The following is a 19224-nucleotide window of genomic DNA, read 5'->3' as shown; positions in this document are numbered from 1 at the left end:
AAATAATTATTAATTAATAAAAGGTATAGAAAAAACTAGGATATATCCTCCGGATACTATAATAAAATAGGTGTAAGTTTACAAGGTGCAGTACATACATAAATAAGTATAACAGTCATCTCGATTTTTTTTACGTCAGCTATTGATTATTGAAAACAACTATTGTGATGATAACATATTAAACGAGACTAAAAATTAGTTTTTCTAATTATAATAATTATACGTATTACCTATGTAATAAATATTATTCATTTCTTCTGGTTACAGACATGCGATTGAGGTGTTTGATGCACACGTGCTACGGCTGCAGTAGTCGGTAGATAGAACACCCCAGAAAAGAATGACACGTCAATTACCGTCATGAACTTTTATTCAGTCGCTGAGCTATTGCCATGGATGTTGTTGCTATTTTCCTCGACCGGCCTCACGACTCCCGTTCCGAACAAGGTGAGCATATCGATTTTCTTCTTTCCACCACGCTCAATAATTCAATACCTATAATCTATATTAAAACAAATCCGTTTCACGTTAACCCAAAGACAATGCAGTAAATAGCAAATTTTAAGAAATCGTAAAGTACAATATTATATTAGTTATAAAAATTTCAGAATTTTAATAAGAATATTTAATGTATTGATACAAAAAAAAAAAATTTTTACCCAAATCTCCGCATCATATTAAGTTAATTATAATCCCCAGTTGAGCAAATATATTATATCTCACTTGGAAGATTTCATTCCAGTTTTATACAATGAAACAACACCCCCAGTTAAATGGTCGTATGTATATATTTTATAACTAGGTTAATTATTATCCACGTCCGTCTTTATGTTTATACTCGACTGTACAGTATTATTGTATTGAATGATTTTTCGAGAAAAAAAGATATACCCTCAAGGATCTCGGTTCACAGGCGGCACATTGTCTGGCACGTCTCAGAATAGTTTTTATGAGGTCGATTATTAGCTGGGCGTGTCTCAAACACCTTTTCATTTATAAGCCCCCGGGTGAAAAAAAACCATATACATATTATATCGGGTATGAGAAAAAAACATTGGTGCCGGTAAGTCTAGGGTTGACTTCACAATACTATCGGCACACCTGGCTCAGAGCGAGTTGTTTATGGAAAGCCATTATTTATTTGTATCGAGTGTTAGGTATATACCTATAGTGCCTATGTACAACTTATCGATGATCTTATAAAATAATTTATACCAAACAAATTTGCGTTTTCTAATAATATTATAATCTCTTATTGGTGGATCTAAATAAATAAAAATAATACTTACATAGATGTATTTAAAATTAATTATATTTTATGAAAATATTTAAATAAAATATAATTTACAAATAACTATAGTATAACTATAGTTAGTTCTCCATTGAATGTATTAACTATGACATTGAAAGCTATAGGTCTCCGACTCTCTAAGGGCTGTTAACTATTTTTAAAAATATAATACCTAGGTATATTATTTTACTTAGAAAATTACGTTAAAAATGAATTACAAAAAAACAATGTTTCTCTATGAGAAATGCATGTCAATAATTCTTTTAATGCAACTAAAATTATCTATTTTTAATATTAGTATTGTCTATATTCTTAGTAATGCGAACAATCTCACTTTCACATGTAATACACAATAATTATCAATCGTATCAATATTAAATAGTACCTATAATAATCGTTCTAGTATAAATACCCTCAAGACTATTAAACAAAACTGTGCGAGTTCGAAATATCCTTGATGAATAAATTTTCCTCCATTTTATCGTATTCAAATACTCATTGTTTTTTTTTTTTTTTTTAATACAACGAATCCTAATTTTAATGTATAAAAATTAAGTAATCTATTATAATATATACGCTAAATAGCTGTACGATTATATTTTAGAACATGTAATATATATAATTATATAATTATCCATAACCGTGTAAGCAGGTATTATATATATACGTATATTATTATCTATTATAACATATAAATATGATGTAAATATTCCCTTGAAGTATATGATATTTATATTAATATGGTACAAGGGTAACGACATATTAGAGGGATGAATTATGGGGGTTAAACGTCCCTTTTTTCAGGACAGTGAACGTGTAATATACCTAGGTACTGATATTTATAAAAATAATTAAAATTCTTTTTTTTTTTTATGTTTATTATTGATAATTTAAATACCATGATCATTGATCACTGAAACCATGAATCAAAACGTAAATATTCCTCAGAACACATACTTCATTCAACTAACGATTGATGACTATAATTTTATGATATAGGTACACAACCATCTATGTATTGAACTCGTCGTACAAAATGAAAAAATACTTGCTTTCATAATATTTTGTCTTCGATAAAAAATATTCTATATTATTAAACAATATATATAGATAATCATAATATACTCGAAAACCAGTTTTCGTCCGAATTCCTGTACAATCGAATCTGTTCGCAGGATGTTATCGTTTTAAATGTTCAACGATTTTGCGGTGCCACACGTATTTGGTATTTCGATCCCTCCCGTCCTGTAATACAACGCACACATTATTATCATTATATTGTGATGAGTGTTCAAATATACTTATATTATAAACGTTTATTGGACGTCGCCGCCGTTCTTCCGTTAACCTTTTTGGTATAGCTGGTAGGTACACAATATAATATTATAATATCATCTTCAGTCTCCACTTTATGGACGTTGGCCACCGCATTATATTATGTGTGTGTAAAACGAAGACGAAATGCGGTGGCGAGTAAAATTACAATGGAAACCTTTGAAAACCTGTGTGTTGTCGTATGTATCACAAACCATAACCTTGAAAAAAAAAATTACAACCATACGCGCGTGCGCGCACACACACATTTATATATATATATTATGTACGTTTATAATATTATTGCGCTCGAAGAGATTATCCAAATCGGTCGAAGATGAAAAAAGAACACGTAATAAATCTTTAATACATATAGGTATACGGTGTATCCAATTCGAATAGTGCATTTATATTGTATAAGTGGACCCAAATAAATCACCACCACAGGAGGAATAAACATCCGTTACGACAGTGAAGCTGCGCTGTATTATAGATATCAAGTATTCTTGCGACTTGGTAAAAAAAAAAAAAAAAGAACCATTTGTTGTATTTTTACATAGTTAAATGTATATATATATACATGCATACATGCATACATGCAAATAATCAAATTATTGACTAATCCAATCCGATTTAAGTAAATATCCTGAACTTTATGTTAGAAAAATGTTTCTTTTATAGTCTCACAATAAAATATTAAATACATTATGTTATACGTAGTTATACTTGTAAAATTATTACGATCAATATTGCACTCTTATAACCAGGGTGTCCATACCTATAGTATCCGATCCCACAATATATAGGATATATATATATATATATATATATATACATATTATACATATTATATAAATAAATAGCCTACAGTGAGCTTATAGGTTTATTGCAGACTTCATAATTTTATTGGTGAAATCGTGTATGCAATTGCAGATATAAACCAAGTCAGACAAGTCTTATGCTTTTCAATTCTGACAGAAACACACCATAATACGCGCGCTCTTGTCCGTATGTCTATATATTTTTTCATTATACGCGTAAAGCTATAATACATATTTATTATTACACGTACCTTATATAAATGTATAATATATAACATCTATATAATATTATATACCTACTGCTTTAGACGAGGATAGTCGTGGCGGCTATCCAATTAATATCATTTAGAGGAGACCGGTTGTCGTAAAATTATCATCTTATATAGAGTTATTAATAAAACACCTATACATTATTTATGAAAGAAAAAACAACACAGTGTTAAAACTGGTTTATTTTTCACAGTTCGCTGATCAGAGACGCACTGCAGCGTATAATATGTCGTGTAAGTAGCAGTTATATATTGTAATACTGCTGCAGTATTATACGCAGATACTGCAATAATTTAAGTGTTCGTTTTATTCTTGTGATAAATCGAAATTTGTTGGTTTGACGTCTGGAACAAAAATTTTGTGTTATTTTCAGAATAAATTAAAATCAGGAAAATGAAAAAAATTATCTAAACGGTCTTCATTGGGTGTTATTATTTTACAAAATATTAAATACTAGTTAATTAAATCAGTAGTTATCAAATTCTCATAAGTTATAATCATATTCCTTAGTTTTTAACATATAATTTTAATTATTAACTTCATTTAAATTATCAACTTTCGAAATGCAAGTACAAAATTATATTAAAACATCAATTTTTTATTATTTAAAAAACGTTTTATAATGTGTAAGGAATAATAATTAATATTAATATAAAATAATATTTTTGCTAAACTATTATATTATTATTATATTTTCCAATTCTCTACGACCTATATTAATAGGTATATAGTTTATATAACAATTAATAGGTATGAAATAATCAAAATACTATTATTTAAAAACAAAATAATATTGATCTGAAAATAAATATTCTAAAATTATGTGAGCGTCGCAACAACCAAAACAATTTATAATGACGTAGTGTCATAGGCTCAACATTTTTATGAAAGGGCAATTAAAACAATTCTTATAGTTCCCTTATCTTCCTGTCATTTAAGTCTATCATTCTGTTTAATGGTAATTATTACCTCTTGAATAATATTAATTCACCAATATAACACATATTATCATAGATTATATAGTTATTTTTTTTCCATATTAAAAAATAATGTTTAATCTATATCAATATCAAAATGAGTAAGTATAGCATAATGAGTATTGAGTAAATATGTTTATGCGATAGACTGCAGATAAGTGAATAAAAATTATGAATAGATTACAGTTTAAAGACAAAAACATTGCATGTAAACAACATGATACTGCATACATGCACGTACCTATATAAATTTTAATAATGGATAGTAAATTCTGGTATTATCAATCAATGGGTATGTACTATATGTCTATATAGGTGTACTAATGTTCTTATTATATGATATACTTATAAACTACGAGTCTTTTTATGTTATGAATATTATCTGAGTAACTGGTGGGTCATGTACTCGTATACAAAAGTGAAAAGACGATTGCCTCAGGAAATTAGTGAAAAAACTAATTAAATGTTTTCCCCGAAAACCCAACTTGCTAACAAAAAAGGTCTTTTGCATTAACACCGAAACCAGTTTTTTCTTTCATGTACGTACATAATTATAACGAGAAAATTATGTCCAACCTACAGTTATGCGTATCGCGTTCTTTTTCCGATTCCCGCTACACCGTCTGTGGCGATCCTGCGATGGCGCCAACAGGCTATGTTAAAAAGTCGAAATGCATTTCAGATAATTTTTTTCTACCCCGTCGTCGTATTGTCGTTTCCCACCCAATGATAAAACTAGTTTCTTAAATCGTTTCTGAGTACATACGTCGTTATATCCGTATTCACAATCGTCGTCGTAAAATAACATTTTTTTCCATCCAATCACTGTCTGTAGTATAATATTACAATATATAAGCACGCAAATAATTTTGTAACATATTTATTGTTAATTAATATATGATATATTGTATTATAAATTAGAATGAAGTACCTACTGTCTATTACATTACTTCATTACTGTGGAAAACGTATAGTACAGCTGATAAAATAAATAACATTGATTTTGTGTATAAATATAACACATTTATTGTATATTATGTAGAAAGTTAAAATAAAATAAATTATTTCACACACCCGTATTATATTGAAAAAAATGAAATGTAAATGTAATGTAATGTAAATCATACATAAATATTACAAATACTACCTACACACCTAATATCATATATATTTATTTACATGTGAACCGATTATGTCTACAGGAATTCGATTGCAAAGGTCGAGTAGAACGGTGTGAGAGGAAAAAGGCAGCCACCAGGAGACCAGTGTGTGGCACAGACAATATTAGCTACCCTAGCAGATGCGCTTTGCTGCGAGTCCGATGCTTTAATGACTCGCTTTTACGTGTCAAACATCGCGGACGATGCAAAGGTAATTTATTGTAACATAATTTTACAATAATATACTATATTATGTGATTTAATTTATACTTACTGCTATTTACCTATTATGATTTATGGCAATGTATTTCGTGGGAATATCATAACACAATAATAATCGTGTGGCGGTTTCTCTTGTAAAATTAAAAAAAAATGTTAATTTGTTTACTATTTGCATTGTTTTTCTCAGTATCTGTAGAACTGAAAATAAAAAAAAAAACTTAATATACGTACATAGATTACAAGCATAGTAATAAATTTGCATACCTCATACAAACATTTTATAATCCTCTGAAATGTACCCATTTTGTTCATACGCGTATATCATATTATATGAGTATTTATTTTGTTATACATACATCCAAACCATGTAGCTATAATACATTTTTATAAACATCATGATGACATGATTATCTTATAGTTTAATGAATGTATTTAATATACATGTGTTAGAATACTAGAATAGTTAGATACATGTGTTTGATATACAACGCTACAGGTTTATATTTAATTTAAAAACAACCACGGAAAAATGTTCACAACCTCGTTCCAAGAGTATCAATATACCTATATGGTTCAATTTCGCGACTAGGTAGAAAATCATGAATCTTCATCTGGCTGAAGAATTGTTTCACCTATGAAGAATGAAACGTGTGAATGATCTGTAAAGTTTGCATATAGTATAACACAATAATTTATCAAAAATATTAAGTCCAAAATGCAAAACTTAACGATACACTCTCAGATATTAATTATTATTAATAATATACTCACAAATATTCAATGTTAATTAAATTTAATGGCTATTGGATGATATTAAATCGAATAAACGCACAATTTCCAAATTGGTGTATTATATCTTATTAGTTGTTTCACATAAATTATTTTCTCATATTTGTGATAAGCTTATCTGTTTTACGAACGTTTTTAGTTTATGAAATCATCTAATTTTCGATTTTATTAACATCATTTGTCAAAAATATCGAATGAAAGTTAGAAGTTCCAATAATTCCCAGCAATACTACAAGATGTCTTAAACATAAGTTTTGTTGTGATCCTACTATAATACAAATTTTTAATATTAAATTTAGTTACCAATAATTTAATCAAAATGGAAAAAAAATTCAATTCAATAATTGAATGTCGTTAATTGATAGCTTCTTTTCTCATCATCTGTCAATTTATTTATATTATATTTTTATTTGTTTCAATATATTTTAACTTTTAAAAATACTAAATTGTTCGTCTGTAAAATTTATACTTGAATTTGATACAGTATTATGGAACCTTAATCAGTTGTATTTAATTAATAAATTAGAAAAGGTCCAGAAAAGTATTTTATGTTTTTACGCTATAAAATTATGGTACCTCATAGTAATTTTTATGAAATTGCTCATTAGCAAATTGTTTAGCTAATTGTTGAAAAAATGTTGTGAGGTTAGTCATAAAGATCAGACGGATAGTACTCGATGTTACTTTTGTTTATAAAGTCTTAAATGGTGATATCGATTACTCAGATTTATTAGAAAAAAAATTGTTCTTACAGTTCACTCTTTCAATTTCAGTCATAGTCTTCCCTTTGTTATACCTCAGGCAAAAAATAAGTTTTTTAGTAGTAGTCCGGTATGTTGCTTACCAAGTATGTGTAATAAATTGATAATTTTTAATTTTTTTTATTCCTGTTCTAAGTCAAAATTTGTATTTTTAATTTGAAAACGATTGTATATTTTCTTCTTTTAGTATGTACTACTTTACTTCCTTACAATTTAATTCAATAATTTTACTTTTCACTTTACTGTACTCATTAGTTATTTATATCGATTTCTCAACAAATATATATTATCATTATATCGTTACAATTTATTTCTTGTACCCATACTACTCCATTATACAGGTATACTATTTGTTCTCATAGGTATGAATCGTATAATTCTTTAAAAAATGAAAAATAATATTAAGATAGGTAATTTAATATATACTACCCATAACTGTAGATAACTACTCGTATGTAATACATCTGAAGACAATATCTCCAACTTTATTATGTAAATCGTGAACGTGCTTTTGAAATGACACGTATACTACTGCTAGAAGAATAAATTAGAAAAATAAGATAAAAATACTATTATAATATTACACCAGTTACATAGCTGTCTACTTATAATATATAATATATTTTAATCAACATTTTTAAAGTCATCAATAAAAATAATTTTATGTAATCATTTTATAGACATGAAATTGTTTTCAAAATATTTTGATACTTATGCTATTTATAGATCGGTTAACATTTAAAAATTCCTTATTTTTTCGATTTTTGTTTGTTAACATTTTGATTTGTATGTAAGATAGGCTTGAAAATGCAATACATTTATTTCTCATAAATTATTTTTACAACAATTAAAAATTCTCGATAATACGAAATACTTATACTTTATCATACCTAATATACTTTAAAATGCTTAATGGATACTAGGTCACTAGGATTATGTACATCAAAGTGATTTACCTAGTTTTTTACTTAAATTAAATCATTCTCAGTTCTTATAATTAAATATTAATAATTTTACATATGTAGTATTTTTAAACTATCGTCAAATATTATACTGTATACAATATATAATACTGTTTTACTATTTAGTCTAGGCTCTAGGTATATAAATATAATTTTTATTATACGTAACAGTAAATCGCAAATAAGTAATATCATTACCTATTTTACTCACCCATGCAGTTAAATTAAAATATTTTTAGATAATTTTAGATATTTTAAAAACGAAATTTCATGTGTTAAAACTATTGAATTTGTACGCAGAAAAGCAGCCTTGTTGGGTGGATCACACTTCGAAATCAGTTGATCCAACTCGAACACCGGACTCGTATATGCCCAGATGCAAAGCAGACGGCACATACTTCCGAATTCAATGCCATCAAAAGGAAGGATATTGTTGGTGTGTAACACCTGCAGGAAAAGTAGTGTCCAACACCATTGTTCGAGGACAAAAGCCTAAATGTGATAACGGCAGAGGTTCGTTTGAAATTATATTTTAGTAACACCTATATGTTTACTTTTGTTTTGTCAAACTCTATTATGTAGTATTATTTTTTGATAGGCAAATGGCGTAGAGGTTCTTTGCAGAAAGGTGGACATTTCAGAAGAGGTAAACACATTTTCAATACATAATTAACATAGATATAATTTTAAAGGGTAGAATATATTAATTATTTCATGTATTAGATAGTATAATGTAAGATATTTAAAAAAATAACATCTAGAATAGAATATAATACGATTGAACCAAACATGCCAATAATCGATAGGTATGAAACCAATAAAAATTAATAATTTTTATATTATTAACATAAATTATATTTGTATTATACACAAATACACAATTATAATAAATAAAAGTTAAAATTTAAATCGATTGCCTTAAATGACAATTTAAGAATTCAAATTTTAATGTTAAAACCTATTAAAAAAATATATTTAAAAAATTTAAATTGAATAGTACGAACATTCAAAATTTTCGCATATTTACTCGTATTAAAGTAGAACGAATACAATTAATAATTATGTACAATAATTATAATATAAACTAACAAACATAGTATTATATAGTATAATATATATACTACAATACTGCCTGTTAAAAACGTATATAGTGTGCTATTATTGATATTTTTTTAAAATTGTATCTAACAAAAATACATATTTACACTAAATATTAAGTTATGACCTAAATTTTTTTTTTTCATTCTTAAACTTCTTAAAAAATATTAAAGATTCTATGCATTGTAATTTTACATAATATTATATAAACAATGTAATTAGGGTTATAAATAAAATTAATTCAGTTATTTAAAAAAAAAAAAAACAATTGTTTAAACGTATTTAATATTAACATACCTGCTCGTGCATTTTACGCATTTAATTAGTTTTCTAAAAGTAAAAATTTAGACATTATCTCTAATCGTATAATTTCAATATTATGTAATAAAATAATGTGCATACCTTTCTTACCTTTCTTCTCCCTTCAAAATAAAATAAAAATCACGTTTTAGAATCTTTACTTCTACATGAATAAATTTAAATGTGATTTTGCTAAGTACATTTTATATCATTATGTATTTGTGTGATACATGGATAGAAAATAATTGTCAGTATATCGTCCAATAACATCTAAGAGTGTCTTATCTATAAACATTCTAGACATTATAAAATATATATACCTAGTATAGATTTTAGGTATACTGTATACATATGAACTTTACAATTATTATAAACAAATTGTTACCGTGTTTTTAGAATGCAGTAAAAACGATAAAGCAATATTTGTCAATAATTTAGTCAGAATATTCAGAACGGAGTACAATCGAGAACAATACGCCGCATTAATAAATGGTATAGTAATCAAAGTTATACTAATTATATAATATATATATATATACTTTTTTTAAATGTATATTATATACACAATATTTTGATTTTGTTAGCCGTTAGGGTTCTTACTATAAATATTTAGTGATATTGTAGATTACTGCATATCATTTACATACTAATCTATCTAACTGACCATAAAGTATATAAATATGTATTCGTTAACTATTAGAGAGACAATTTATAGTTAGTTACCTACGTAATAACTATATATATATATATATATAGATATGAAGATTCCTACTCACCTGTAAGCTATAAATTACAATTTAAAAATAGAAAAGCAAATATCTACTACACTCATCGACCATCGTGTCCATAAAAATTTTTATTTACCAAAAAGTTTACTATTGTTAGTGTTCATTAATATATTAAAATATTAAAATATAATAGTTACCCCAATTTTGTTTATCATTTATATAAATAATATAATAGTATAAAATATCTATGAGATGATTTCAACAAAAAAAGACGAAAAAATGTGATATTTATAGTAATAAATGCATTTTAAGAAAGACTATATATTATACTCTATATAGATGTACTTCCTATATTTCCTATAAATACAATATACTTCTATTATTAGTTCCAATTTTTATAACATAAGTATATTAGGTAATTATTAATTAATAATGAATATTTCATTATTTATACTCATCTATGTTTCTATACATAATAGTAGGTGACCGTTCGCTATTGGACCCGATTATGTTGGACAAACGAGCCGCTGAATGGAAATTCAATACTTTGGACGCAGACAAAAACGAAAGCCTTACTAAAATAGAATACAGGGACCTAAAAAGACTAGTCCGTAAAGTGGTCAGGCCCAAGAGATGTTCCAGGACGTTTATCCGCACCTGCGACGCGGACCATAACAGTTTGATATCAAAAGTCGAATGGGCAAATTGTTTATCGATTGACGGTAAGCCACAATTGACAAAAAATGTAGTACATTACCTATATACTTAGATAATTTAGTAGATTTTTAATTATTTTAACTCAAAATATTATTATTTTTTAAATATTTTTTTCTATATTGATTGAAAATTTGATGTCTTTAAGTACCTATTTGGACAGTTTTGAAAGTGTTACAATTTTGGCAGTCAAGTGATAGTTATTGCGTACAATTTTATTTATTTAAATTTTAAGACATGACCTAAGTTATGAACATTTGAATAAATAATATGTAATATTATATTTTTAAAAAGGTTGAAAGATTTTAGGTTTTAAACTTGAAAGTGTTTATTTTTAAAGATAATCATTTACAAAATACAAAAATTACATTTATAAAAAAATATTTAATTATAATGTAATAAAAAATCATTGTAGTGAAAGTTGCACAATCGCCATGTCTGACTTAGATATAATCAAAAAGTATTTTTTGATTAACTTATTTTTAACTGGTCGTAAAATTAATATTTTATCTCCATACCTATTACAGCGCATTAACTTTAAACTTTTAAGCTAAATATATTGTTCTGAACTATATCTACATTTACAACTCAACGTTCTTAAATTTGACCTAAGTTCAAGTAATTTAAGTTTATTTTTCAACAACTTGGGTATCTATCTTTTCCACAATTATGTTAATCCAACCAAATACATATGCAGTATTATCTATCGGAATGTCGGATTGTATAAATATAATAATTCATAATATATTATTTATTTGTATAAATTATCAGAAACATTGGACAAAAGGTCATCGACAACATCGACTACGACGACCACGACCACGACCACGACTACTACGACTACCACCACAACGACCGAAATTCCCTCGTCGGAAGACTACGAAGACAAAGAAGACGGTGGAATCGGACTTGAGGAAGCCGATCCTGAAGACAGTAAGTACAAATACAATAATATACCTGACTAGTGTCCGTACATATTAGGTAAACATAAACATATTATACATTATATGTTTGATATTTTCGTCGATAACGCAGTACGATAATAATAAAATACTTTTTGTATTCGCAGTACTACAAGAAAGCGTAGCTACGCTTAGTGGTACTCTTCCGGGTTTAATGGCCGAAGGCGACCAAGAGGAAGAGGCTGAAGGTATTTTTGTTCATTGATATAAAATTATTAAAACAATACAACGTATAATAGTATTTATGTATTATACAAAGTATGTCCTCACTTACTATTTACGTTTTACACACTGCAATAAGATTCCTAGTTAAATATCAATTATCAACGGTTGAACACAATTTACCACAATATATTAACTGATGTATAATTATTAGGTATAGATACTCACACTTAGTGATCGAAATGGACGCTGCGGCCACTGCTGCGTCAGACCGAGTACAATCAATACCTAACAATAATAATAATAATAATATTGCAAAATAATTTTAAAAAAATGGGTTTCTAAACACCCACAAAAATATTTTTACAACTTTTCGAATTATTTTGAAACCCGATTGCTCAAATACATAAATCGTACGTTTAAAAAAAAAAAAAAACAAAAATTCATGACATGACGCGGTAAACTTGATTGTTGGGTGTATGTGTACAAAAAACGTAAAATCTCGAACTTCAAAATGCTATAACTTAAAACTAAGTTCGACTGACAAATTCAAGTTGCACTATCATTCTTAACTCATTGATTTATATATGTTTTCGAAAAAAAAAATAAATAAAAGAATTCACTTTGGTTCTAAACTAGAATCGTTCTCTTAAATTAATTTAATTAACTATAACTATACTCTTAAGTCCAACAACGTCAAAGAAAACGAAAATGATAAGTAATGAGTATTACTGATAATAATTACCATTTACCCAGTATCCACCGCGTGTAGAAAGCATATATTTTACGGCAACGTTATGCATATGGTCAGGTTTTCATTAGTTGTGGTACGTTAATCTGATATGTATCCCGCCGCCAAATGACCAATATATAGGTACATGTTACCACGATGTCATCTAAAAGTTCAACAATATGATAATCAATTCTACAATTCACGTGACACGGATAAGTGGTTACCCGGCTTAAGTATTTGTTAACCGTAGACCGCAATAGGTAGGTACGTGCGAGATGGTTAATTTTTAATATTTTTATATAATTATATAGCCTTAGCAACCACAACAAAATGATCCGAGTCTTGGCGTCGGGAATGTATTAACTTACCTACCTAAGCGCTCTGATGTACAGAATTTTCTACCTTAATATATATATATATATATATATAAAGTACCACGTCCACTAATACTGCTATGTCGTTGAGGGTTACAATTTACAATACAATACCACTGATATAAATTAATACTACATTAAATATATTATATCTACGTATCTTAAACATATTACGTATACGATGGTAATCGCCAATCGGCATACTAGACATTATATTTATTTGCTATACAATATACTCACTAAAATCAGTCGGATTAAGACTTGAGAGATTCACTATTTCTCAGGCTATGCTATTACCTTTTATGTACGTAATCCACTGCAATTTTCGAATTAAGAGTTTTGGAAATTTACTTCAAACACAAAATTTTGGCGTATAAAACACTAAACGTTAAAAACAAAAAACAAAACATTTTTCATTCGTGAGCGTGGTGCAGGGCCATTCTTTAGATTTGTTAAACTCAAGGAAAAAACAATTATGAAATCCGTTAAGAAAATAACCTCTAATCTTAACTGACATTCACTAACAAATTGACAAACTTCAGAAAAACTATTTTTTCTTTCAATAGAAGCAGAAAAAGTGTTGTCTTTGAATTACAAAAAGATCTATGGTTTTCTAAAAATATTACGATATGACGTACGTGTACACTACGCGTATATATACCTCGTAAGGTTACGTCCAACCATATTTTCCCCATTATGATGCGATGTAATATGTATGTAAATACCATAGAGACATATGTAGCATATAATATTATAATATAATGTGTATGGTAAATATGCTTGACCACGACAACTATTTGAAATTTACATAATTATTGAATATTAATTAAACCGGTAGGTATACGTATTTTCTTTATTTCTGAGAAATTCTTTCGTTATGTCTCAACTATGAAGCATAAAATTTTAAATAGGTAAATAATATCTAAATAATATAATTTTTTAAACAAAATTCCCTACATTTTTTACGAACGCTAATGGATACTATAAATGATGGACCTTGGTCCTCTAAATACGGTTAGGTAAGTCTTGGAAACGGAAGGAGTTAAAATACCAAGTGTTTTTATCAAAATGTGGTAATATATGAATTATATATGATGGAGGACAAGGGTAATAAATGTTACTAATCGTTTTTGTAAAAAGTTTAAAAATCATGGAAGATATTTGTATGTTTTCTCCATTTTAAAAATATACTGTACAAGTTTGAATCCCTAAACTCCCACCCGCGTCACTACAGATTACAATACTACTGATAACTTAATTAGATGGGTATTTGGCTTCAAATATATTATACATAACACATACATATTTTTACAAATAGGGATAGGCAGGGAGCACCCTCACCTGACTCATTAAAAAATATTAAAAATGAAGAACAATTTCTTTTTTTATCTATTAATCATTACTATCAATATTCTATCGATTAAAATAAAATGAAGTAAAAAAATTAATTGCACGTTAATAAATAAAAATAATTAATTTCTATCACGATATTTTTGATATTTTTATATTCTGAACCAAATCAATTTTTCTTACAGTGGATAAAAATTTAAAATTTAGGTGAATTTGATACTAAGTATTGACTTAGTACTTTTTCAAAAACAATTAGAGATGTAACGGTTTTTTCGGGCTGCAGAGCTCGAAATAGTTTTAAAAATAAAAATGAAACAGAAAACCAGCTACTTATTATTGATTTATTCATAATAATATACATTTAGGATTCATCAAAATAATTTTTAGTACCTATATCAATTAGGCTCGATTTCCAATCGATAAACAAAGTCGTGCGAAATAAAGCAACCTAACCCAGTAACCTTTAATCTAAAGCTATGAATCTATGAGTATTGAAAATATTGTTTTACCTACCTATGAATCTGCTAAATTATATTTAAATAAATAATTTTAAATAGTTTGATAATAGGTACATAAGTACCTACACTATAAAAATTAATTGAATATTGAATCATACAAATTCCACAATCATAATTAGTGAGATTAAGTTTTAAAAAAAATTGCATACATAATATAATAAACATACTTTATAGGTAGTATTATATTATATACAATTTACATGTACATATGTATAATTTATATTTTATTTATGTGCTCACATTAAATTTGTTTTTCAGTTAATGATTGTTTAATGGACAGACAGGAAGCATTAGATGATCCATCCACTTCATCCCATAAGTACATACCAGAATGTACAACAGATGGAAGATATAAACGTATTCAGTGTTACAAATCAGTTGGTAAGTACATTAGACTTGATAGAGTTATCGGAAGTTAAAATGTTGTATTTCATTTTTGAGTGGAATTGTTTTTAATTCAGGTTATTGTTGGTGCGTACAAGAAGACACCGGAAAACCAATACCAGGAACCTCGGTGAAAGATTCTAATCCAAAATGTGATGGTATTCCCTTACTTTCTCGGCCAATGAAAGGCTGCCCCGAACATAAAAAACATATTTTTTTAAAAGATCTCATGGATTACCTAAAACAAAAACACAGGTTTATAACACACAAATAACGTTTAATTTCGTGTGACTGAGACATAATTATTGTGAATTTATTATTATTACAGTAAAAACAACACGTCATTTTCTATTGACTATGAATCGATAATCTCAGACATTTTTCATTCTCTGGACACAAATCACAATAAAGTAAGTAGATTGGTTTACGTTAGCAATACGTTTTCCGTTGATACGTAATATTTTAATAATATTTATACTCTTATGTATCATGTTTGAAAATAAAAGGTGTTGGAACGCAAAGAATGGAAAAGTTTTCGCGAAGAAATGGCAGCCAACAACAAACTAAAAAGATGTGGAAAAAAGATGCCTCGGCATTGTGATGTAAACCATGATAATAAAATTGGTTTTACAGAATGGCTGAACTGTTTAAATGTTAACCATGTTCAGACTCAAACACAGCCCAATGGTATATTTTTAAATAAATAATAATGTCGCCAAACACATGTTTAAAAAGTTCGTATTTTTTTTCAGAATCTAGCACAACAATAATTGCTAAAAGAAGAGGTCCTAATCCACTTGAATCATATCTGAAGGGTGATGACTGATGACTAAACCATATAGAGGACAGTATTGTTCTGAAATAAATAAAAATCAATAAAATACAGCAAAATTAATTTTTATTAAGACTGTAAATTATGATTTAACAGCTTTATCATAATATTACTATTATATTACATATATAACATATGTACTGTATATTATATAAACTTTATTTTTCTGAAAATACTATATTGCTTTTTTAATATTATAATATATATATATGTAAACTTTTATTTTTATTTTTATTTAACTAATTTATAATAAAATAAAAGTTTTATTATTAATTGGTTCAAAAAATATTTGAATTTATTTTCATACTTAAAAATAATAAAACTATCATTATAATAATTAGAGAATATAGTATTATGAATGTTAAAATAATAAAATAATATAATATGAATGTCAAAAAAATAAGATAAGTAGTGTTAAAAAGTTTGAAAAGTTTTTATAATATTTATATTAAAAATTAAAATATAAGGCCCAATTGAGTCATATATCTAAACATTATATCACAGATTATACAAAATCAAAATTTTATGAATTGTATTAAACAAATTGTTAGCTTTGGCTTAGGATTTTAAAGCTTAAGTAACTTTACATACTGGATTAAAGCTTTGACTCGTTGATTAAAATAAAACTATCACACTTTAGCTTACTTACAATACAAACAAAAGAAGAAAACAAGTATAAAAATAAATATAATATGATTATTTGTTCTATAAATAAACTTAAATAATAAGTGAGCTATAAGTTCCTGTTAGTAGGGATTCTGTCGATGTTTTAACCAGAAATATACAAGTATTATTAATAAATAGCTTAGCAATTATAACTAATGAGCTGTTGACAATTTGCTCCAATCGTTGTCTGAAAAAAATAAAAAAATAAATTTAATTAATTAAGAATTAAGCAGTTGTTAAAATATTTTATATACATTTAAGATAATAAATATATTTTTAACATCTTAGAAAAATAAAAATAAATTCATTTTAAACCATACAACAATAATTATATTATTATGATAAAATATTTAACCTACATAAAAAATGTATTAATATTTTATGTACAATATGATTACTACAATTCTTAATAGATCTGAAAGTGTAAATTCATAAAATTAAAAAGTTTCAGAATGGATTAATAATGTAAGAAACATAAAATAAAAATAATTGTAAATTGTGTACAATTGTTATGCAATTTAATCTATTGCTTATAACAATACTACCAATAAATAATTCAGATAATGTTTTTAATATTCTATAAACATACATAATATATACAGTACAATTATTTTACCAAAGAACATTCATTAATGTTTTTTTTAAATATTTTTTATGTTTTTTACTTTTTTGAATAACAATATACATTTTTATTTCATATTCTGAAGCAGGTTAATTTTTCAGAGTATTTGGGTACATAGAAATTGATATTTTAACAAGTAGTTTATAAATTAAAAATATTTAAAGTTTAGGTGAGCGGAGTGAAGTTATATAAGGATACTAAGGTGCCACTCAACTATGTAGACTACAAAAAAATTTAATTTTTATTATCTTACTTTATATTGATTTATATACCAATTAATAACTCTAATAAAAATATAATTTAGTTTATCACATATTTCGAGGTCGCTCAAGCATATCAAAATCTTGTACCTATATAATTAGGTACTTTTCAAGATAAAATTGATTATCTACATTTTTATTGTTAAACTCGGTTATTATTTGTCCATACATTAGATATAAACTATTAAATTGTAGATGCTTATGTCAGCTTACTAGCATTCATATGCTAGAGAGTTACATTTTAATTTTTTATTATTAAAGTAAAGTTAAATTTCTGTATTTTTTTTTTTTTTTTTTGAGAAGAACAATCTTAAAGATGCACTGAGTAACCAATAGAACCTAATGGTAAGATAATATATGTATGAAAAAAAATTATAAAAAAAAATTGAATGCGCCCAAGGATACCTTTCAAAATTTCGACATACCACTTCTCTTACCAAAATTTTGAATATTTATAACTCATAAACTACTCTAATTTTCAATTTTTATGTATTCTATTATTAAATATTATTTAAATATTCTATTTCATAATATGAAATTTATAATGTTAACTAAAAAAAGTAATAGCTTAAAAAATTACAAAAATAAAAAATATTAAAAATGTTGCTTTAATTTAATTGGAAATTATGCAAACATTTTTTCACAAACATTAATAGATTTTGAAATAATGAGTGTTGTTTAATAAAATAATCACTCAGTAAATAAAATAATAATTATTTTTAACTTATTAATAGGCAATTACTTTTTAACTCGGACCAAGTATCATAATTTTTAACGTAATAATGATCATGTTTTTAATGGAAAATTTTGTTGAGATTACTAATATGTAAAAAACATTAATATCAATAGATAAAACATAAATTAAGACAATATTATTTGCAAAAATGTTATTTGTTATAAACCAACTAAAACAATTTAATTTAATCATTAATGAAAGCTGAATTAAGATCCAAA

The 19224-nt window shown here is 26.3% G+C and overlaps 2 protein-coding genes across 7 annotated transcripts in view; one reads left to right on the top strand and one right to left on the bottom strand.

The window, feature by feature from the left end:
• Positions 1-341: 341 nt before the first annotated feature.
• On the top strand, positions 342-16816 carry LOC112601249 (SPARC-related modular calcium-binding protein 2). Of its 3 annotated transcripts, none has more exons than XM_025348743.1 (13): positions 342-447; positions 5876-6044; positions 8868-9080; positions 9166-9213; positions 10362-10457; positions 11176-11415; positions 12179-12340; positions 12477-12557; positions 15765-15887; positions 15968-16145; positions 16219-16300; positions 16397-16577; positions 16643-16816. In XM_025348743.1, exons 1-13 carry the CDS (start codon positions 361-363, stop codon positions 16714-16716), a joined length of 1734 nt encoding a protein of 577 aa, XP_025204528.1. In that variant the 5' UTR covers positions 342-360; the 3' UTR covers positions 16717-16816. The 3 variants fall into 3 exon arrangements, with proteins under 3 accessions (XP_025204528.1, XP_025204527.1, XP_025204529.1); XM_025348742.1 differs by having other exon boundaries at positions 11173-11415; XM_025348744.1 differs by lacking the exon at positions 12477-12557 and having other exon boundaries at positions 11173-11415.
• Positions 16817-17120: 304 nt separating this feature from the next.
• Positions 17121-19224, bottom strand: part of LOC112601251 (F-actin-monooxygenase Mical) — a 29058-nt gene continuing 26954 nt past the window's right edge. For all 4 annotated transcript variants that reach the window (XM_025348745.1, XM_025348748.1, XM_025348749.1 and 1 more), the window contains one exon: positions 17121-17575. In XM_025348745.1, coding sequence (XP_025204530.1) covers positions 17541-17575 — 35 coding nt within the window. In that variant the 3' untranslated portion in view covers positions 17121-17540. The remainder of the gene's footprint in view (positions 17576-19224) is intronic.

Source organism: Melanaphis sacchari, unplaced genomic scaffold (assembly GCF_002803265.2).
Source record: "Melanaphis sacchari strain LSU unplaced genomic scaffold, SCAv2.0 Contig76_pilon_pilon, whole genome shotgun sequence".
In the NCBI taxonomy this organism is placed as follows: Eukaryota; Metazoa; Arthropoda; class Insecta; order Hemiptera; family Aphididae; genus Melanaphis; species Melanaphis sacchari.
This window is presented reverse-complemented; position numbering and strand designations above follow the sequence as displayed.